Source organism: Carettochelys insculpta, chromosome 1 (assembly GCF_033958435.1).
Source record: "Carettochelys insculpta isolate YL-2023 chromosome 1, ASM3395843v1, whole genome shotgun sequence".
Lineage (NCBI taxonomy): Eukaryota > Metazoa > Chordata > Testudines > Carettochelyidae > Carettochelys > Carettochelys insculpta.
This window is the reverse complement of record NC_134137.1, coordinates 8,840,786-8,860,174: the sequence shown is the minus strand read 5'-3', so window position 1 is coordinate 8,860,174 and position 19,389 is coordinate 8,840,786. Positions and strand designations below refer to the sequence as shown.

The 19,389-nt window shown below is 46.8% G+C and overlaps 1 protein-coding gene across 1 annotated transcript; it reads right to left on the bottom strand.

Annotated features, from left to right (window-relative positions):
* Window positions 1-7,447: 7,447 nt before the first annotated feature.
* LOC142003044 (olfactory receptor 51G2-like) lies at window positions 7,448-8,386 on the bottom strand. The gene has a single exon (XM_074979673.1). The coding sequence runs from the start codon at window positions 8,384-8,386 to the stop codon at window positions 7,448-7,450; it is 939 nt and encodes a 312-aa protein (XP_074835774.1).
* Between the last annotated feature and the right edge of the window lie 11,003 nt (window positions 8,387-19,389).

Below are 19,389 nucleotides of genomic sequence, written 5' to 3'. Positions count from 1 at the left end.
TGACATTGACCACTGTTGGCAGATGGGATGCTGAGCTAAATGGACCTTTGGTCTGACCCGGTAACGGCCATTTTTATGTTCTTATGTTCCTTACATAGGCTTTCCCTTTGGGGGGGAATCTTTTGTTTTAACAATTCCCCCAATGGACAATAGCACAAACACTAGATTTGTGCCAACATCCGTGTCTACCTACAGTTAATATCCAGAGTGGGTAGAAACTGTCTGTCAGAGGATGGGAATGGATGACAGGAGATAGAACACTCAGGCTATGTCTACACTAGCCCCAAACTTCAAAATGGCCATTTGCATGGCCATTTTGAAGTTTACTAATGAAGCGCTGAAATACATATTCAGCGCCTCATTCGCATGCGGGCAGCTGCGGCACTTTGAAATTGACGTGGCTCGCCACTGCACGGCTCATCCTGACAGGGCTCTTTTTTGAAAGGACCACGGCTACGTCGAAGTCCCCTTATTCCCATCTGCTCATAGGAATAAAGGGACTTTGAAGTAGGTGGGGTCCTTTCGAAAAGGAGCCTCATTGGGACGAGCCGCGCGGCAGCGAGCTGCATTAATTTTGAAGCGCCACGGCCACCCACATGCTAATGAGGCGCTGAATATATATTTCAGCTCTTCGTTAGTAAACTTCAAAATGGCCATGCAAATGGTCATTTCGAAGTTTGGGGCTAGTGTAGACACGGCCTCAATGACTGCCTGTTCTGTTCACTCCCTCTGGAGCTTCTGGTATTGGCCACTGTCAGAAGACAGAATACTGGGCTAGATGGACCTTCGGTCTGACTCAGTATGACTGTTCTTTAAAACAAAACAAAACAAAACAAAAAAAAAACCCAAACCCTCAGTTCCAAACTGGAGGTGAGTTGCAGGTGTCATGGGAACATATCTCTTTAGACCAAACACCACACAGACCTACAGGACAAATAAAGAGACAGCCATGCTAGTCTAAATATTATCAAAACAAAAAACCAGTCCAGTAGCACTTTAAAGACTAACAAAATAATTTATTAGGTGACGAGCTTTCATGGGACAGACCCACTTCTTCAGACCATAGCCATACCAGAACAGACTCATTATTTGAGGCACAGAGAACCAAAACTAGTAATCAAGGTTGACAAATTAGAAAAATTATTATCAAGGTCAGCATTATCAAGGGGAGAACTATCTCCTTGATAATATTTTTTGTGGTTTGTCAACCTTGATTACTATTTTTGGTTCTCTGTGCCTTAAATATTCTGTCTGTTTTGGTATGACTATGGTCTGAAGAAGTGGGTCTGTCCCATGAAAGATCATCTCCTAATAAATTATTTTCTTAGTCTTTAAAGTGCTACTGGATTGCTTTTTTGTTAGGATAAATAAAGGCATTCACGAGTCATCGGGTTGATTGCTCAGTCATTAAGGAAGATAACCTTGTCCATTGGGTTGTTCCAGGAGCACCACTAATGTCTGTAATTTGCACCTTTAAAATTATTAACAGACATCCACTTCATATTTCTAACTTCACACAGAATAATGATACATGCACAGAAATATGATATGCAGATCCAGCAGGTTATAACATTAAAAAGATAGGTTATAAGACACATTTTTGTCCAAAGAATCTCTGAGTTCTACATATTCATATTCATGACCCATTTTGCATAAAGTATGTGGTGGGTTCAGTCCCAAGTGCACTTGGATTTTGTGCATATCCATATAAACATACAGTCCCTCTTTGAATCCTCAAACCTTTCGGCCTCTTGGATGTCTTGTGGCTGGCAGTTGCCCAGACGAGAGCACTAGGTGATTACAATAATACCATTCACACTGATGCCCTTTCTGGCTCTCCCTTCTGATGCTGGTCTATTGTTCATGACATTTGTATTTACCAATGGGAAAAGTGGACTTTGTATATATCTCTCACGTATTGAATATATTTATGAATCTGTTTCATTACTGAGGTATAATATTTCTCCACTACTGAGGGTGCAAATTATACTGCTGCCTTTTAGGAGTACATGGGATAAAGTCTTAGGACTGGGCACTTAATTCAGTAACATTAATTTCAGCTTCATCACTCCAGACTTATATGTGTAAATTCAGTCAGAACCAGGCTCTGTTTCCTTTACCAAATACTCCCACTGTCACACCCTGACCTGCAAGAATGCGCCAAGGAGGAGCTCAGGTGCTTCACCTGGCTAGCAATGATAGAACCCAAAGAGTTTTGTTATTCTACAGGCCTTTCTTCATCCTCATGGGATCTGCAGCCTGTCAATATGCACGGCTCTGTAGATATTAAGTTACAAGGCAACACAAAGTCTTTAGCTGGGGCAGGGGACACACTGGCATCACATGTGTGAATAGTGCAAACAATATGTTTGTGCTAATATCCACTTTTGCATGTGTGCAAGTTACCTCAGCCAAGCCCTTGAACCTAGTGATGTGTGCAAATTCTGTACATCTACGATTACACTTGCCTTTGCTGCGCTTTAGCTTCTATTCTTCCCTGAAACTCAGACCAACAGTCCTGCACTCACAGGATATTTGGAAAGCCTTCCACTGCTACAGCTGAGGGATTATGAATGTAAATATTAGAAACTGCTTCTGGTCATTTACCAGGGGACAGCCCCATACAGCTCTTCACTGAAGAATGAGTTAATAGCACAAATCCACTGCCAATCATATTTGTAGCATGTCTAAAATACTTTCTAAAGCAAAAGCCATTAAGCAGTAACACTATCACTGCTCCTTCATGCCAAGAACTCTGCTGTTGACTTTCAGTATAAGGCTGTGGTTACACTACAGTGATCTGCCAGCAGAAGTTACTCTCAGAAGAGATTTCCTAACAAACCTTTTGTCAATAGATCGTGTCTACACATATACATACGCATTAATACACACACTGACCACAGATGTCGAACCCACTCAGACATGAGCAGCAGTGTGCAGTAGCCTAAGACCCAGAATGAGGGTGCAAACATCATGAGAATCCGTCAAATAAGAGGACAGGGTATGAAGCTGACATGTGGCATTCATAGACCAGAGGGCCAGAGATGGTGGTAGCTCTTTATGTCCCAGGGATCTCTACAGAGTATAAGTTCCAGAATGCTCAGAGTGTCAGGAAACAGAGACAGGGCTTATTGGATCTGTTTCCACAGAGCAGCACAACTCTGAATTCCTGCCCCTCTTATTCAAGCAAGAGAATTCAACCTCTGATAACCCATTTGCTGACCAAATACCCTTCAGGCCATTTGGGAACCAGTTTCTGACATTCTGTTGGGTCGTTTTAAGCTCAGCCCCTTGAAGAACTCAGCTCAGAACACTCAGCACAACCAGAAATGAGATCCTGGAAGAAATCCTGACTCAGGGTATCAGGGTTTCACAACAATGAACTTGGTTTGAATGTCAGATCTCCATGTTGCTTGACTAATCCACCAAGTTTCATGAGCAGAAGTAGGAGAGGGGTTCCCAAGCTACCTAATGCTGCCTACCCTGGAACCCTATCACAGAGTCACATTGACATCTTCTCTCTCTGCACACAACATCTGCAAACAGGAACAGCTTCAGCCTTCACTCCCATGTTACAGATCGTGAAACCTGCCAACATACCCAATTCCTGCTAGAAGAGAAGCCGCTGACACCAGAGGTCTTCAACCTAAAGCACACGGAATCATCAGAGAGGTTGCATGGGAAGCTGGCAGTTTGTGTTCAGATCGAAAGGCAACTGCCTTTATGAAGCATGTTTGCACATTTCCTTGGGGGCACTTCGCCATCAGGGAACCGCGGTTACTTGGCTTTCTGTGCACCAGCATTAATCCCCAACAGAGGACAGAGGAAGTTGTGAAGCCAACGGCAAACTGAAGGAGGCCAAACTGTGTGGCTCGGCCAGCTCCATAACACAGGGGGTCCCTGGAACAGGCTTGTCTGCAACAGCCCACCTGCTGCTGGAACTATTCAGCAATTTAAGAATGCCCATACCTGGTTAGAGCCTCTGGCACTAGCATCTGGCACTGGGTCCATCTACCCAGTGTCCTGGCAGAGATTGTTGCAGATACTTTGGAAGGAATGCATAAAACTGGGATATTATTGAGTGTGTTATCATAGGTCCTCTGCTCTCAGCATGGTGCAAATTGTGTGTGCATTGGCTATTTTTGTATCTGAAGTTATAAATATTGACCACATATTTCTGTCTGTAAAGTAGTGACAGCTGATAGACAGCCAGTAGGCTAAATGCTTCCAGTCCAAAAAGTTCATTGGGAATGGCCAATTTAGGTTAATGGGCCATTGGGGAAACAAAAGGCCCTAGGAGAAGCTGTCAGAGTAAAATTGGGTTATATGGCCTCCTTTCCAAGGTTCTTTCCTGTCTTGGGAGGAATCTACCCCTCGTCCCACTTTTCCAAATGGAAAAACTCCACATCACTCCCAAACACTTATCAACAAGCACATTACATGGGAAATCTCAGCCTCTTTCCTTTCCGTACTTGTGATCAGAACCACACAGTCGCTCCGAGTTTATTTGGAAACAGACCAAAGCATTAATTAAAATAGTTCAAAAATAACAAGCAGCTGTGACACATCTACTCTCATCTCTTTCCTCTGGAGATACAGGAACAGAACTGGTCCAACTTTCATCCTTTTGGGAAGCCAATGGGCTCTGGATGCCCAGCCTGGTTTCCTGGTGTTTCTAAGAGCATCTTCCCATCCATCTGCCCAGCTCTCATGGAAGCAGCCTTGGCTGAAACCTTCGTGAGCTGAGCTCAGTCACTATAATGATTAGCCATGTCTGTGTTTCAGGCAAAGGTGTGAAGCTGATCTTTGCCCTCTGACTGCTTTCACCCAACCAGACCTCATAAGACCATGTCCCAATGACCCTTGTTTTACTGTTTGTCAGGTAGACACATTTGGCCACAATGGCTTGCAAACATCAGTCTGGTAAGTGTGCTGAAAGGCTCAACGTCCCTGTGATGCTCCCACACTCCTCTCAGAAATCCACTACCCAACCCTCTGGTGACCTCTGAGCACACTTAGATCTGCTTCAGACAGCAAGGACCCAGCTGTCACCATCCCTCCCGTGACCCCTGAGCACACCCTGTGTCTGCCTCAGACAGCAAGTACCCAACTCTCACTGGAGGCTGTGGTAAGACACACAGCAGGTGCATTGGTCTTTGCAAACCTGAGGTAGCCCTGAGCTAGGGTCATGCAGTTTCTGAGCACCTGGGATTTATTTTTCATCCTGCCACCCCATGAGGTCAGGCAGGGCTATTGACCATCTGTGGAGAGGCCCAGAGACAGCCAGTGGCTTGCCCATGGTCACATAGCACAAGGAAATGAAACCCAGCTGCCCTGAGTCACAGAGAAGGCTCCATGCCACAGGAGAAGCCATTTGAGCAGGCCTGGCTGGAGTCTCTGCTGTGCCATCTGTGCTTTCCTCTGTGCCGCAGACAGGTGGGATGGCCAGAGTCGGTTACAGGACGTTGATTCACTGGCCTGGTCTCCCCCCAGTCACAGAGGAGCTTACAGCAGCCTGGGGACTGGGCTGACCTCTGCCAGATGACAACAGCTTCCAGGAGCCCAGCCCACCCTGCCCTTTCCTTGTCTTACTCTGCGTCAGGGATACTTATAAAAAGAGCATTGGTTCAGGCCTACTGCACCACCTTTTCCCTGAGATCCCACAAACTGCACCATCTCCTCCCACTAGGTCCTTCTTCCCACTCCTCCACTTCCACTGAGGGTCAGATCTCCTGCCAGAGCCAGGCCATGGTAAAAACTGCCCCCGCTCTTCCCTGGAGGCCCTGTGCCTGTCCCGTATCTTCCCAGTAGGCCTGGCCCTCTCCTTCTCCACCTCCCCATGGGCTCCATCCTCCTGGCCTGGTCAGAGCCAGGCTGTGGTAAGAGCTTCCAGTGGGCGGGGAAGACAGACGACTGAGTGGGGAGCCAGACTCCCCACCTTTGTGAGGCTGTACACCCTGGAGAGGGCAGGGATACTGAATGGGGGTTGTTCTTGGGCCCTCTGCACCATACCCAGGCCTTGAAATGGGTCTGGGATGCCACACAAGGCATCTGGCTCCTGGAGGATGGGGCAGGGGGCTCTTACCATGACCAGACTCGCCGATGGGGGTAGGAGGCAACAGGGGCAGTTGCTCCTGGGGAGCAGGTTTTCTAAGAGGCCCTGCAGCTCCAGCCACCACCATTGCCGAAGTAGCAGCTGGAGCTCTAGGTCCTTTTGAAATGCAACAGGGTGCTGTGGTGCCACTCAAGAAGTCTGGGGAAGATCCAGGCTGCCTGCCCTAAGCCCCACCCCTTCCACTCTTGGTCCCTCCCCTTCTGGGGCAGGGAGTCAAGTCCCCTTGCCCATCTTGCTCCTGGGCCCACAGCTGCTGTTGCTGCGGCTGACTGTGACCCCGTTCTGGCTGCAGAACTGGAGTGGGCGTGGAGCCCCAGGGCATGAGGAGGAATGGGGTTTTGGGAGAAGAAGTGAGCAGAAGGAAGAGTCTCTAGAGGGACCGGGGGGAGGGGCAAGATGGGCTGACAAAGGCAATAGGTCTCCTGCACGTGTCCTGCTTTTTCCTGTCCAATAGGGGGTCACTCCACAATGACTGGGCTTGGACAGGAGCTACATGTGCATTTGTTGGTGATCTGGGGAATGTTTCCACCTTCTACAATCCACAGGGGCAGCGTACGGCAGGGAGGTGTAGGGAACCAGGGCCTGAGTCATTTGACTCGACCCTCGTGTCTGTATGCCAGACCCTCCCTCGCACTCAGACAGCTCTGCTCTGTTTCAGTTGCTCAGCTGATGTGTGGTGCACAGAGCTCTCAAAGAAGTTGGCCTCCCTGAAAGATGTTTCCTGTTTCTCCTGTGCTATTCCTTTCTCTGTTATTAATCAGTCACAAGATGCTGGCTGTGAGCATAGGGGAAGGGAGGGTGTCTCTTCCTCTGAAACGCCCCCATTGACAGTCGCGGCAGCGTTAACTCATCAGGCAGACTGCAGAGCGTTCAGGAAAGTCCAGGACTGCAGCTCCAGAACAGAGCTGCAGCTTCTTATATGATCCATGGATGTTTAACCAGAGATGGGGCATTGACAGGTCATGTGCAGTGGGAAGCAACATACACCTCCCTACTCTTTATTGACTGTATCAACAGGAATTTTGAGGTTGGAGCCACCACTAAGGTCAACCTGTCAACATCACACCATTCCCATGCTTTCCATGAGTGCATTCAGTTTGTAAATCCTGCAGCCAACCTCGGTCTTATTCCCCCAGTCACTCAGTGGGATATGTTGCCACAACAGCCCCCTCCCATTTCTAAAAGCCACAGAGATCATAGAAAGATCCATCTGAGTAGATATAATTGGCTTGTCACCTGTAATAAAAGTGTCCAAGTTGAAATAGGTAACAGAGGACTGTGTCTTTCATATCCTGTGTCACCAGTCTTGGAAACAGATAGTGAACTGACCACTCACTTGACAAACACCCTGATTATCCTCGCACGAAGATGTTTGCTTTTCACGCTGTACACAATTGGGTTCATCAGGGGCGGAACCAGCAGGTAGATGTAGCCCAGGAGAATCTGAAGCAAGTGAGAAGAGCTATTTCCGAATCTATGTAACAAAGACAGGCCTATGTCTGGTGTGTAGAAGAGCAGGACAGCGCAGAGGTGGGAAACGCAGGTGTTGAGGGCCCTTAGGCTCTCAGCTCGGGATGCAACACTCAGCACTGTTTTGAGGATCATGAGATAAGAGAGGAAGATGAGCAACGAGTCCAACCCCACTGTGGCAACTGTAAGAAACAAGCCATAGACATGGTTGACTGTGATATCCGAACAAGCCATCTTCATGACATCCTGGTGCAGGCAGTAGCAATGGGAGAGGACATTGGAACGGCAGTATTGGAACCGTTTCAGGAGAAAAGGAAATGGGAATGATACGGCTATGCCTCTGAGCATGCATCCTAGTCCCATCTTGGTGATTCTTGGCAGGGTTAAGAGAGAAGTGTACCTCAGTGGGCTACAGATTGCCACAAAGCGGTCAACGGCCATCACCAAGAGCACTGAGGATTCAATAAATGAAAACGAGTGGATGAAGAACAGCTGGGAAAAACAGGCATTGACGCTGATCTCCCTAGAGTTAAACAAGAAAAAGCCCAGTATGGTTGGTATGGTGGATATCGATAAGCCAAGGTCTGTCATGGCCAACATGGAAAGAAAAATGTACATGGGTTCATGGAGGCTTGGATCTGTTTTTATCATGAATAGAATGACTGAATTTCCTATTATTGAAATAATGTATATTAAGCAGAAAGCGACAGAGATCCAAAGACGAGCATCCACCTGCCCAGGTATCCCGGTGAGAATGAACACTGCATGTGTGAATTTGGTGGTGTCGTTGACAGCTGACATAATGTACTGGGAATTTCTGAGAAGACTTTATCTTTCTTTCCTGAAAACAAAAAGAACAGGAGACTAATTGATATATAAGAAGACATTATTCTGCTCTCAGTATAATTCTAGAGTTCAAAGAAAATCAGCAAAAAATTAGTTTTGGACTGAAAGCGTCAAAGGGAAGACAGGCTCTGACAGACAGGATCTGATGTGTAGTGCATTTAGTTCAGTATCCAGTGGCCAGCTCCAGACGTTGCAGAGGAAAGTGGAAGAATCCCAGCAACAGGCTATGACATAAGCTGCTCCCAGGAAATTTCTCACACCAACATCCACTAGCGAGACATATTTTCAGGGTTAAACCAGGAAACTTGATTGAACAAGCCTTTTCTGAAAGCACCCTAATTACTTCAGTTGGATTGTCTGGGTACCCATATGAACACCTATTCTGTCAGACAGTCCTGCGAAGGTTTTGGACCAATTAATTATCTCTGGCTGATTCTGGGACCTATTTGAGCACTGTGTGGTTTTACAGTTGTGACCTTCCCCCAGACACCCTTTCTGGCCCTACTACTGAGAATGTGGCACATTATGTGTACACCGCTGACATGTGGAAGGGAAAATAGTCGAGAGATCAAATCATGCCACCACTTTCTATCCCACTGGTTAAATTCTTAGGGACATGTTCCTAATTTAATAAGATTAAGTTCAATGTTTTTACTCCAGATTTACATGTTAAAATTTGATCAGAACTGGGCTCTATTCAATGTCCTTCTGACCCCAAAGAACGCCTCCAAGAGAAGCTGAAACGCTTTGCTGACCAGAGATGTCTGAATCCAGAGATGTAGGTCATCTGACAGCTATTTCTAGTCCCACACACATTTTATCTCTCCCTGTGCAACAGTTTATGGCTATCTGGAAATTTACAAGTTAACACAAGCCCTTCTACTGAGCTTGAAGGACAACAGCTGGGATACTCTGGGAGTCAGCTAGAAGTTTTTTCCCAAGACAGAGTGAAGTGGAGGAGACTTGGAGATGACCTATGTTCCACTCAGAGTACAAGGATTTAACACACACACACACACACACACCACATGTGTGGGAGAGGGGAAGGAATCACAAGTGAGTGAATTTGAAAACACCTGTTTTGCACTAACGTGCAGCTGAGTGCACAAGTTTCTTCAGCCTTGCTCACGTAAGAGATGCTGGGTCTAAATTATGTTAACACTACTATCACACTGCCCTTTCCTGAACCTCAGCTGTAGTCTTTGCTGAAGAACACACCCGTAGTTTTGGTCTCTCACCAAGTTTTGGAACATCTTGCACAGGTATTGCAGACGGATTTTGTTTATGACCCTGAAGGTAAATGTTAGAAACAGCATCAGACAACTAGGGACTGAACAAAGCATTAAAAGAACAATGTATTGCAAGCAACTTTGGTGTTCTTTTGGAATACTTTCTACCGTAAAAGCAAATAACCAGCAAACTTTCCACTGCTTCTTTTTGTAGAGAACCGTAACAAACGGCAGCATCTCAGCCCTCAGTAAGTTGCTTTTAGACAAACAAGTCTAGTAGCTCCTATGTACCTGGATTAGTAGCAGACTGGTTCTCCCCAGATTCTACAGTTAACTCTTTCATATCCAGCATTCTATCATCCAGAACTCTCAAACAACCAGTATTTTAACCCGAAGTAAATGTTAGTTTTGTTTTTCATAAGTACAGGATATTGAAAGTCAATACAAATCAATACAGCAAATACAGTATTAGTCTACAGTGCTACTGTTGGTAAATAGAGTACTCTGAATACATTTTAGTTTGTTTCCTAATATCTAATCTTTTTTTTAATTTTAGCATTATGAATTGCTAGGTATACCTCTCTATTATCCAGGTTATGTAAATATCTGGTGACCTCCTGGTCCAGGGGCTGCTGGATATGAAAGTGTTTACCGTATTATGTTGGCCTATAGCTGGTAGCTGGTGCACAGTGTCACAAGCACCTGCTGTTCCACCATGAAGAGGGTTTGCAGGAAACAGATTTCAAAATGAAGTGTACGAATATTCATGGAAATGGAGTCTGATTTCATGCATGAAATTCATCTACTGTTCTCGCTCCCTCTCTCTCTCTCATGCACACACACACACACACACACAGACTATGCATCACAAATAATGAGCAATCCTGCAGCACCTTAAAGACTAACGCGTTTATCAGGTCATGAGTTTTCGTGACTCAGATCCACTTGTCGTTGGAGGAAGTGGGTCTTACCACAAAATCTCATGGCCTAATAAAGTGTTAATCTCTAAGGTGGTGACAGGATTGCTTGTTCTTTGTAAAGCTGAAGACGAATGGGATTCCCCCTCTGAGACAGTCTGTGTTTGATATTCATAAAACACATACCACGCAGGAAACGTATTGTGATAGACATGGAAGTTGAGTTGTAATAATGAATTTGTATGTAAAACGGAGTTCTTGAGATATTTGCTGCATGGCTCTGTTGTGTTAACTCTAGCAAGGTGTTCTGGCACTACTGGATTAAATCAGTTTGGCTCTTGTGAGTTTAAGAGCAGGATAGTGGACATCCAGCAGGAAGCTGACACAGCTCAGGAGAAGCTATAATTGAGTGACAGGCCTGCCAATGGAGGGAGGAAGAAGTTGCCCCTTGGCCCAGTGTTTCAGAGGGGCCTTTAGCTCTGGCTGTTGCTACTCCGCAGGTGGCAACGAAGGAGTGTGGTGGGGAGGCATGGTTGAGACTGAAGCCAGACCACGCTTCCCACTTGCCCTGGAGCCTGCAGTGGCTGTTGGTTCTGCTGCTCAGTGAGCGCTTTGGCGTGGTTGAGAGACCACACCAGGTCTACAAGCTGGGAAGAGCCTATTTCCAGGCTCCACCCACATGACCCAGCTTGTTCTGGCCACGCTGGGAGTCTGGGCAGAGCTGGGGCAGCTGCTGCTGCGAAACTCTTCAGAGTGACAAGTGCAGGCACTGCTGGGGAAGTCTGAAGTCCTTTGGCCTGTCTGGGTCCCTGTCAGTGTGGGAGGGCCTGGGGTCACTGATGCGTGCAGACCGCTGTTCAAAAGCCCTTTAATTCTTGCACATTACACTTTCTTCCTATTGTTCAGATGAAATAGTATTTAGGTTCCAGAAGGCTGGCAGGCGTTGTTCCCTCTCATATGTGCACCGAGTCATGTGTGAATGTGCAGCTCCATAAGACTAAACACCTGGCCGTGGGAGCTCTGCAAATCAGCTGGGTGGCATTAGAATCTCTCCTGAGTGGCCTCACAAGAGCACAATTTGCAGAGAATGTTGCTGGCTGATCACCTTTCTCACCGCCAGCCACAGGCTCCCAAAGGGAAAAACCACAGGCGCCAAACACAAACGGATGAGCTGGGCAGGTACAGTCGACCTGCAATGTCCTGCAGTCCAGGGCCCAGTCTGATGGTTAGAACAGTCTTCGGATTCCAGCCCAGGAGAGAGCAGTGTACCAGACCGGACATGTGGCACTCAGAGACACAGAGGAAGCCAGGGATGCCGGTAGCTGTGTAACTCTGAGGACTATTCACAGGATAGAAATGCTGGAGCCTTTAGCCAATCATGATACAGAGATTTGTCCTATCGGATGTCTGACCACCAAGCAATGTAGTTCCGAATTCCTACCTCCACGATCAAGCTAGGGAATAAAACTTTTGAAAGGAAATTGTCTGATTAATTTTCCAGGTTCAAACAAACCTGAGGCAATTTTGGGAACTGGTATTCTTCCGTGTGTCCTCTTGCTCAGCTCCTCGCAGGATTGGGCACAGAGCAGGTGGCACCTCTTGAAATGGGACCATTTCAGAAATCCTGACTCGGAGCATCAGTGTAGTAACACTCTGAGTTCACTTTGAACTTCAGATTTCTGTGAAGCTTGAACAACTCATGGAGAGCATAGGCAGATGTAGGGCAGGGTCCCCAAGCTATTTACCACTGCCTGCCCTCCAACCCTGCCACTGAGACACCCTGACAGGACAGCTGAGTTCTCTGCCACCGCACAAAACAAACTGCAAATATGAACAGCTTTTCCCATTTACTTCACATTTTAAAGAGAGTGAAACCTGCCAACATACCCAACTCCTCCTAGAAAGGGAGCTGCTGACACCAGAAGTCTTCACCCTAAAGGACAACAAGTCATTGCAGAAGTTGCATGGGCCACAGTCAGTGTCTGTGCAGACAGGGAGGCTATTGTCTTTATGAAGCATGCTGGCACATTCCCGCGGGGGCATTTATCCATCAGGGAACCTCAGCTGCTTGGCTTCGTGTGCACTGGCCAACAGCAAATTGCAGGAGGTCGAGTTACAGAGGATGAGTGGTGATGCTACAAAATGAATTTGAAGCACTTGCTGTGCTGCAGGCACCATTCCCAGAATCTGGGTTTGTGATCACTGTGTTTTATTATTATTATTATTATTATTACTTAGGGGTAACTATCATCCTGGCAGCTCCCTTTTCTGCATTACAGGTCCAGGATGAAGCCCAGGGACAGGAAATTCAACAAGGCTTCATACATGGAAAACTCCCATGGATTGTTGCAGGACAGGAGGTCCCTTCCCTTCCCCATGAGGAATGAAAAGGGAGATCCAGGGGTCCTCAAAGTTATGCACAGATGTCAGTGATCCATTTGTAGCTGGGGCCTCCTCCCCACAATCTTTGGGCCTCCACAGCTGCTCTGGGACCCTCTCCCATGCCCTGCCAACAGAGGCTCATCAGAAATAAACTACCAGGGACTGTCACAGCAGTCACCTGCCTCAGGATCAGCTGATGGGGCAATGTGCAGGGTGGAAAGGGCTGCACAGAGATGGGAAGGCTGGTTAGAAGAGCTTATACGTAAAATACCTCTGTCATAACCTAGTTGGGAGGTTTCCAGCTTTCCCTACCCAGAATTCAGCCATTAGCTCTGGCCAAGCAACCTTCATTTATGTTACAAGAGGAATGACCTATCTGTACCAGCCCATCCATCAGTGTAATAATCTAATAATATAAAAACAGCTGTATCATTCAGACCAGTGGTTCTGTCTAGCCCTGTGTTCAGTTTCTGACAGCGGCCCATTAAAATATTTCATAGGCAACAAACTGAATAGGACAATCACTGAGTAACCCTTACCCTGCCATCTGCTCCCAGCCGCTAGCAGTCAGAAGTTTAGGGACACCCAGAACATGGGATGGAATCCCTGACTATTTTGACTGACAATTATTGATTATAGTTTTGGTCTTTACAAGATCCCTTTGCAATAGTGTGGCAGTGTGAAAAAAGTTTTTTCTTTTGTTTGATTTATACCTACTGCCTACCAGCTTCATTGGGTGACCCCTGGTTTTTGTGAAGGGATATATGATGCTTCCATATTCCCTTCCTCCACACCACTTATGATTTAACAGATGTCTTTCTTATCCTTGTCTATTCATTCATTTTTGTACCTAAACAATCCTGGTCTTTTTAATCTCTCGTCATCTAGAAGCTGTTTCATAGCCCTGAACATTTGTGTCACCCTTTTCTGTACTTTTTTTTTCTATCTATCTATCTATCTATCTATGGGATGGATCACCCAGAACAGCACCCAGAATTCTAGGTAAGGACATACCCTTCATTTACATAGTGGCAATATGATATTTTCTCCATTGTTAGCCATCACTTTCCTATCACAGAGACACAGCCTACTCCCCATGCAACTTTTACAATCACTCTTTGTCCTTTGGGGTGAAGCCTTCTGGTGTCAGCAGCTCCCGTTCTAGCAGGAGTTGGGTTCGTTGGCAGATTTTACTCTCTAAAATGTGAAGTAAATGGGAAAAGCTGCCAGCTGTTGGCATCTGCAGCTGTTCTGTGCAGCAGCAGAGGACTCAGCTGGACTGTCATTGTGACTCAGTGATGGGGTTGGAGGGTACATAGCAGTAGGTAGCTTGGGAACCCTCTCCTACATCTGCCTATATGTCTCAGTGAGTTGTTCAAGCTTCACAGAAATCTGAAATTCAAAGTGAACACCGTTATCATGGGCATCAGGTAGAGCTTCCTTCAGGGAGGTTGTCCCCTGCGGCCCCACCCCTTCTCAATGAAGATTCACCTCTGCCACAGCTGAAACACTAAACCCTACCCCACCGCTCTCGAATCACAGAGGAATTCAGAGTCTTCCCAGCTGACATGCCTGGAACCTTATGTTCTTCTCTGCTCCCTTCAGTTGAAAGAACTCCTCCCCCACCACAGTCACTCTTCTCTTGATATCCCAAGTCACCTCACAAGAAAAAAATATGTCTCTTCCTAAGTAACTTAACCTTTTCATGTGCACCATGCAGGTTGCCAGGTGGCTGAGGAGGTGGCTGTGACACGGCTTCCCCTCCAATCATCAAAGTACTATCATTGTGATGTGGCTATGGCATAGTTATAATGCATCTCATACCAAACGTGTTTTGTGAGTGTCTATGGAAAAGTTATGGTAAAAAGGCTATGAGGACTCTATCTATCTATGTATCTACTCCTCATATTACATCTGGGTGATATCCACTAAGCATCATGTCTGCAGTCAAGATAGCTGATTGTGAACGGCCTATTATAAATCAGAAGCATGCAGCATTATCTTCTGCAAATTGTAACCGAACCTATTTGTCTGGGTGATTGGCTGAACAAGCAATAAGACTGGGAGGACTTGTAAGCTTTACATTATTCAGTTTTTTCAGTGCATGTGTTTTATACAGAATTCTGTAATTGTGCATTCATCTGCTGTGATGCAAACATTACACTTCAGTACTTGAATGAGACCAATTTAAGCTACATTTGTGTTCTTTAGACAGCAAATATTTGCAATAAAAATAAATATAAAATGTGCACTGTACACTTTGCATTCTATGTTGTAATTGAAATCAGTGTTTGCAAATACAGAATACATCCATTTAGAAAATATAGAATAAATCCAATACATTTTAGATAAAAGGTATTCTATTATTGGGTAACAGTGTAATTAATGATGATAAATTTTAATAACATGATTAACTGTATTAATTTTTTTAATCATTTTGCAATCCCAATTGTAAGGGATTATAAGTGACAGCAAATAGATGAGAGCAGGTTACCCAGTAAATAAAGTAAACCGTGCCTTGGGCATTGCTCCATTGCCTATCTTAAGAGTCATTCAGCCTCACTGGCCTGCAGACATAGAGCTGGTGTCTGGGCTGAAACACTTGGACCGTGTCTACACTAGTCCCCTGCTTTCGGAAGGCGCATGGTAATGAGGCACTTCAGCAGATGCTAATGAGGTCCTGACATGAATACACAGCGCCTCATTAGTATAATGGTGGCTGCAGGCAATTTGAAGGCACCGCTTTCAAAACACATGCCACCCGTGTAGCTGGGGGCCTTTCAAAACGGCCCTGTGATTTTGAAAGACCCTTCTTCCCAAAACCAAGTGGGAAGAAGGGGCTTTCGAAATCAGGGGTCGTTTCAAAGGGCAGTGGCTACACAGGCAGCGTGGGTTCCGAAAGCAGTACTGTCGAAGTGCATGTGGCCACCATTATGCTAATGAGGCGCTGTATATTCACAGCAGCGCCTCATTAGCATCTGCTGAAGTGCAGCATTACCATGCCCCCTCCGAAAGGAAGGGCTGGTGTGGCGACAGCCTTGGTGTCCCCATGGTACTTCCATACCAGTCTCAGAAATCTACCACCGACCCCCTCACTGTCTCTCTAGTCCACCGTACATCTGCCATGGATACAAAGGGGATGGAGGTGTGGGGCTTCTCAGAACCCAGCTGTCACAGGAGGCTGGGATAAGAAGCATTTTATAGGCTAAAGTCAGAGATGTTCCTCTCTTTAACCCTGATGTAGATCTGACCTCAGAGTACCTGAGCATGTCCAGTGTATTTGTCCTTTCACCAGCACCAAGAGGCAGAGGAGGGCTGTTAGCTCCCTGAGCAGAAACTCAGAGACAGCCAGTGGCTTGCCCATGGTCACACAGTGCAAGAGAATCAGCCCAGCTCCCTTGAGCTGTAGAGAAGTGCCCAGACCACACAGCAAGCCTTCCAGCCTTCTGAGCCGTGACAGCCTCCCTGGATTCTCTACTGTGCCAGAGAGAGGGGATGGCCAGGAGCCAGTTACAGGGGTTTGAGTCACTGGTCCGGTCTCCCCCTGCCTCGGTCAAGTTTAGACCATCCTGTGGGCTGGCCTGACCTCCACCCAGTGGTAACAGCTTCTGAGAGCACAGCCCACTCTGGCCAAGTGGATGTTTTCCACCCTAGATTGCCCCATTGGGGCATGGGACGCTGTACAGGTGCCCTGCCCTGCCCCCTATTGTCCTTACATTTACTTAATTATGTACTTAGCCTGAAATACTGAAGAGAAGAGCCCCCTTTGTGGGGGCTGCATTCATTCAGTCCTTTTGGAAACGCAGAATCTGCTACCCACTGGTCCCATTCACCTCCTTTATTCATGAGCCCCCACTGCCCTGCTTGATGGGGGTCAATGTTTATTCAGGCTTCACGAGTCCCCTGCCTCTCTTTTTCCCCTGAGGATGTGCTCTCTGCCCCTCTTCTCCCACTGGACCCTGTGCCCCAGTCCTCCTCTTCCCCTGCGGCTCCACCTCCCTACTAGGCCAGATCCAAGCCTGCCCTGGGACACCACAAGCCTGCAGGGAGCTCTGGACTCCATTTTCCCTTGTGGGTAAGTCCTGGCTGGGGGGCAGACACACAGGCTTCTCTTGCCCCCACCCACTTCCCTGCCCAGGGCAAGCGGTAGGTGTGAGTCTCCTCACAGTGGCAGCTCTGGATCCCTGAGCAGCTTTTCCAATGTCCCAGCTTTAGCTTCTGGGTTGGTGAGGGTGTTGAGACCTGGGTAATGAGGAGCAGGGTTTAGGGTTTTGGGGCATGAGATGAGACAGAGGCTGGGGCCTCTGGGTAAGGAAAGGAGCAGAGGTTGGGTCTTCAAGAGGGAAGATAAAGGGCAGGGGCAGGATGACAGAGGGCAAGAAGTTTCTGCATATGTACCAATTTTGCCTTATGAACAGGTGGTCAACCTATAGGGAATGGGCTGGGCTGGTAGAAGAGCTAGTGGGTCATCTGTTGGGGAGCTGTGAACAATTTCCAACTGTGGCAGGACAAATGGGGAGGAGTGGGAGGGAATCTGGGCCTCCGACTCTTGTCAGGACTCCAGTGTGTCAGACGCTTGCTCACCCGCAGAGCTGTGTCCTGCCTCGGAGCAGGCTCAGCAGGGGTGTGGTGTGCAGAGCCATTGACAGGTAGACAGGGTCTGCTTGAATGGCTTCTCCTGGGACCCTGGGAACAATCATGTCTCCGACCTGACTCTCTCGCAAGCAGTTGGCTGAGAGCTTAGTTGAATGGTGCATATCCCTGACTCTTTAAAAGGCCCTGTACACAGCTACTGTACCACTCATGGATCACAGAGAACCCAGAGTGCTGAACAGGGGCCAGTCCTGTGAGCGCTCAGCAGCTCTGAGATCTTTTCCTTGCCCCAGTATGTTCAACCAGAGACAGGACAATATCAACGCAACATCCTCATCGTGACATTGCCCCCCCATATTTCTTATGGAACTAAGTTTGGAATATAAATATTCAAAGCTTGAATATGCTTGATTCAAGACAGGGCAAGTTACTTAATGCCCCCTGAATGTGTATATTCTATTTGTGTGTGTGAACCTTTTGTGTATGTGATGTTAGAAGAGTAAAGTACAAACCTATTTATTAATATAGGTCATCTAGTGACAACTATTAATGGTACGTAAGGAACTTAAAAGCCCTGTGTTCCAGAGAAGTATTTGAGAAGCTCATTACGCTATCATTCGTTTAGTCTTTCAGGTGCTACAGGTGCTTGCTGTTTTTCCTGTGAGCCTAAGTTATGGTTGGGCCTACAGAGATTTGTGACCTTGCCTTGTGGTGATGCATTGAAGGGGATAAAGGCTTCCTGCCCAGGGGAAATTGTATTTGAGGAATGGGAAGCAAATTATGACTTTCTTCAGGTTCCTTCTCAGACTGCTGCCCACCCTGAGAGGACAGGCAAAAGCACGTGCAAACAAAAAGAACGCTAGTCTTGGAGCTGCTAGATCCAAGTCAGAAAAAGGATCAGCTCTGTCCTGAAGTACTTGAACTGAAATAAGAACTGGTGTTGGAAATTAGGCTTTCTCACAACGCAGGGTAGAGTGTTAGGGTTGGCTGGCATGTTTTGTTTATTTTCGCTTAGTAACTTACTTGATCAATATGTCATCACTTGCAACCACTTAAGTCCGATATTTTATACTTCATAAAATCACTTTTGCTTGTATCAAATGTGGTGTAAATAATTTGGGGGGGAGCAGCAGCTGTGCATCTCTCGTTTACTGATTAAGGCAGCGAATGTCATAAGCTTTCTCTGCGTAAATGTTTTATAAAGAGTGACATGGATTTATTTAGGGTTTTGATCCCACTGGTGCTGTATTCCTGGATACTGCCTGTCCCTATCACTGATGCCTCCCGGGGCTGAGCTGTTCTTAGTGTCTGTGTTACTGTGCTGTGGAACTGTTATCCCAATTCTGTCTCTTGATTGGGGGAGATCAGAGCTTCTGGCTCTTCATGATAGGGCAGGGAGGCAGGCTCAGTGGTGTCATAGCTGATCAGATGGCAGGTCTCAAGGGGATCTTTGTGGTCTAACCTGTCATGCCCAGCCCTTCTATTTACTGCATGTATCACCAGGAATTCTGAGATCAGAGCAGGGACACATATGGGTTTTTAAGGGCCAAAATCAGACTGGTCCCCTTATTCTCCACAAGCACACTCACTTTTTAAAGGCTGATCCCTGCCTTGGTCTCCTTCCCTAAGAGCAGTGTCCTCTCCCAACAGTGGGTGGAGACAGAACACTTGCCCAGTGCTCCACGCTTTAAACCCCATCTGAAACTATGTCAACAGAGTAGATGTTTGTAGCTCTTGCCATCTTGGATGTATGGGTCCGTGATGGAATGGGCGTATCTGACTTGTGTTCCTTATTTCCTGTGTCATGAGCACTGGAGCTGGGTGAGGAACTGATACG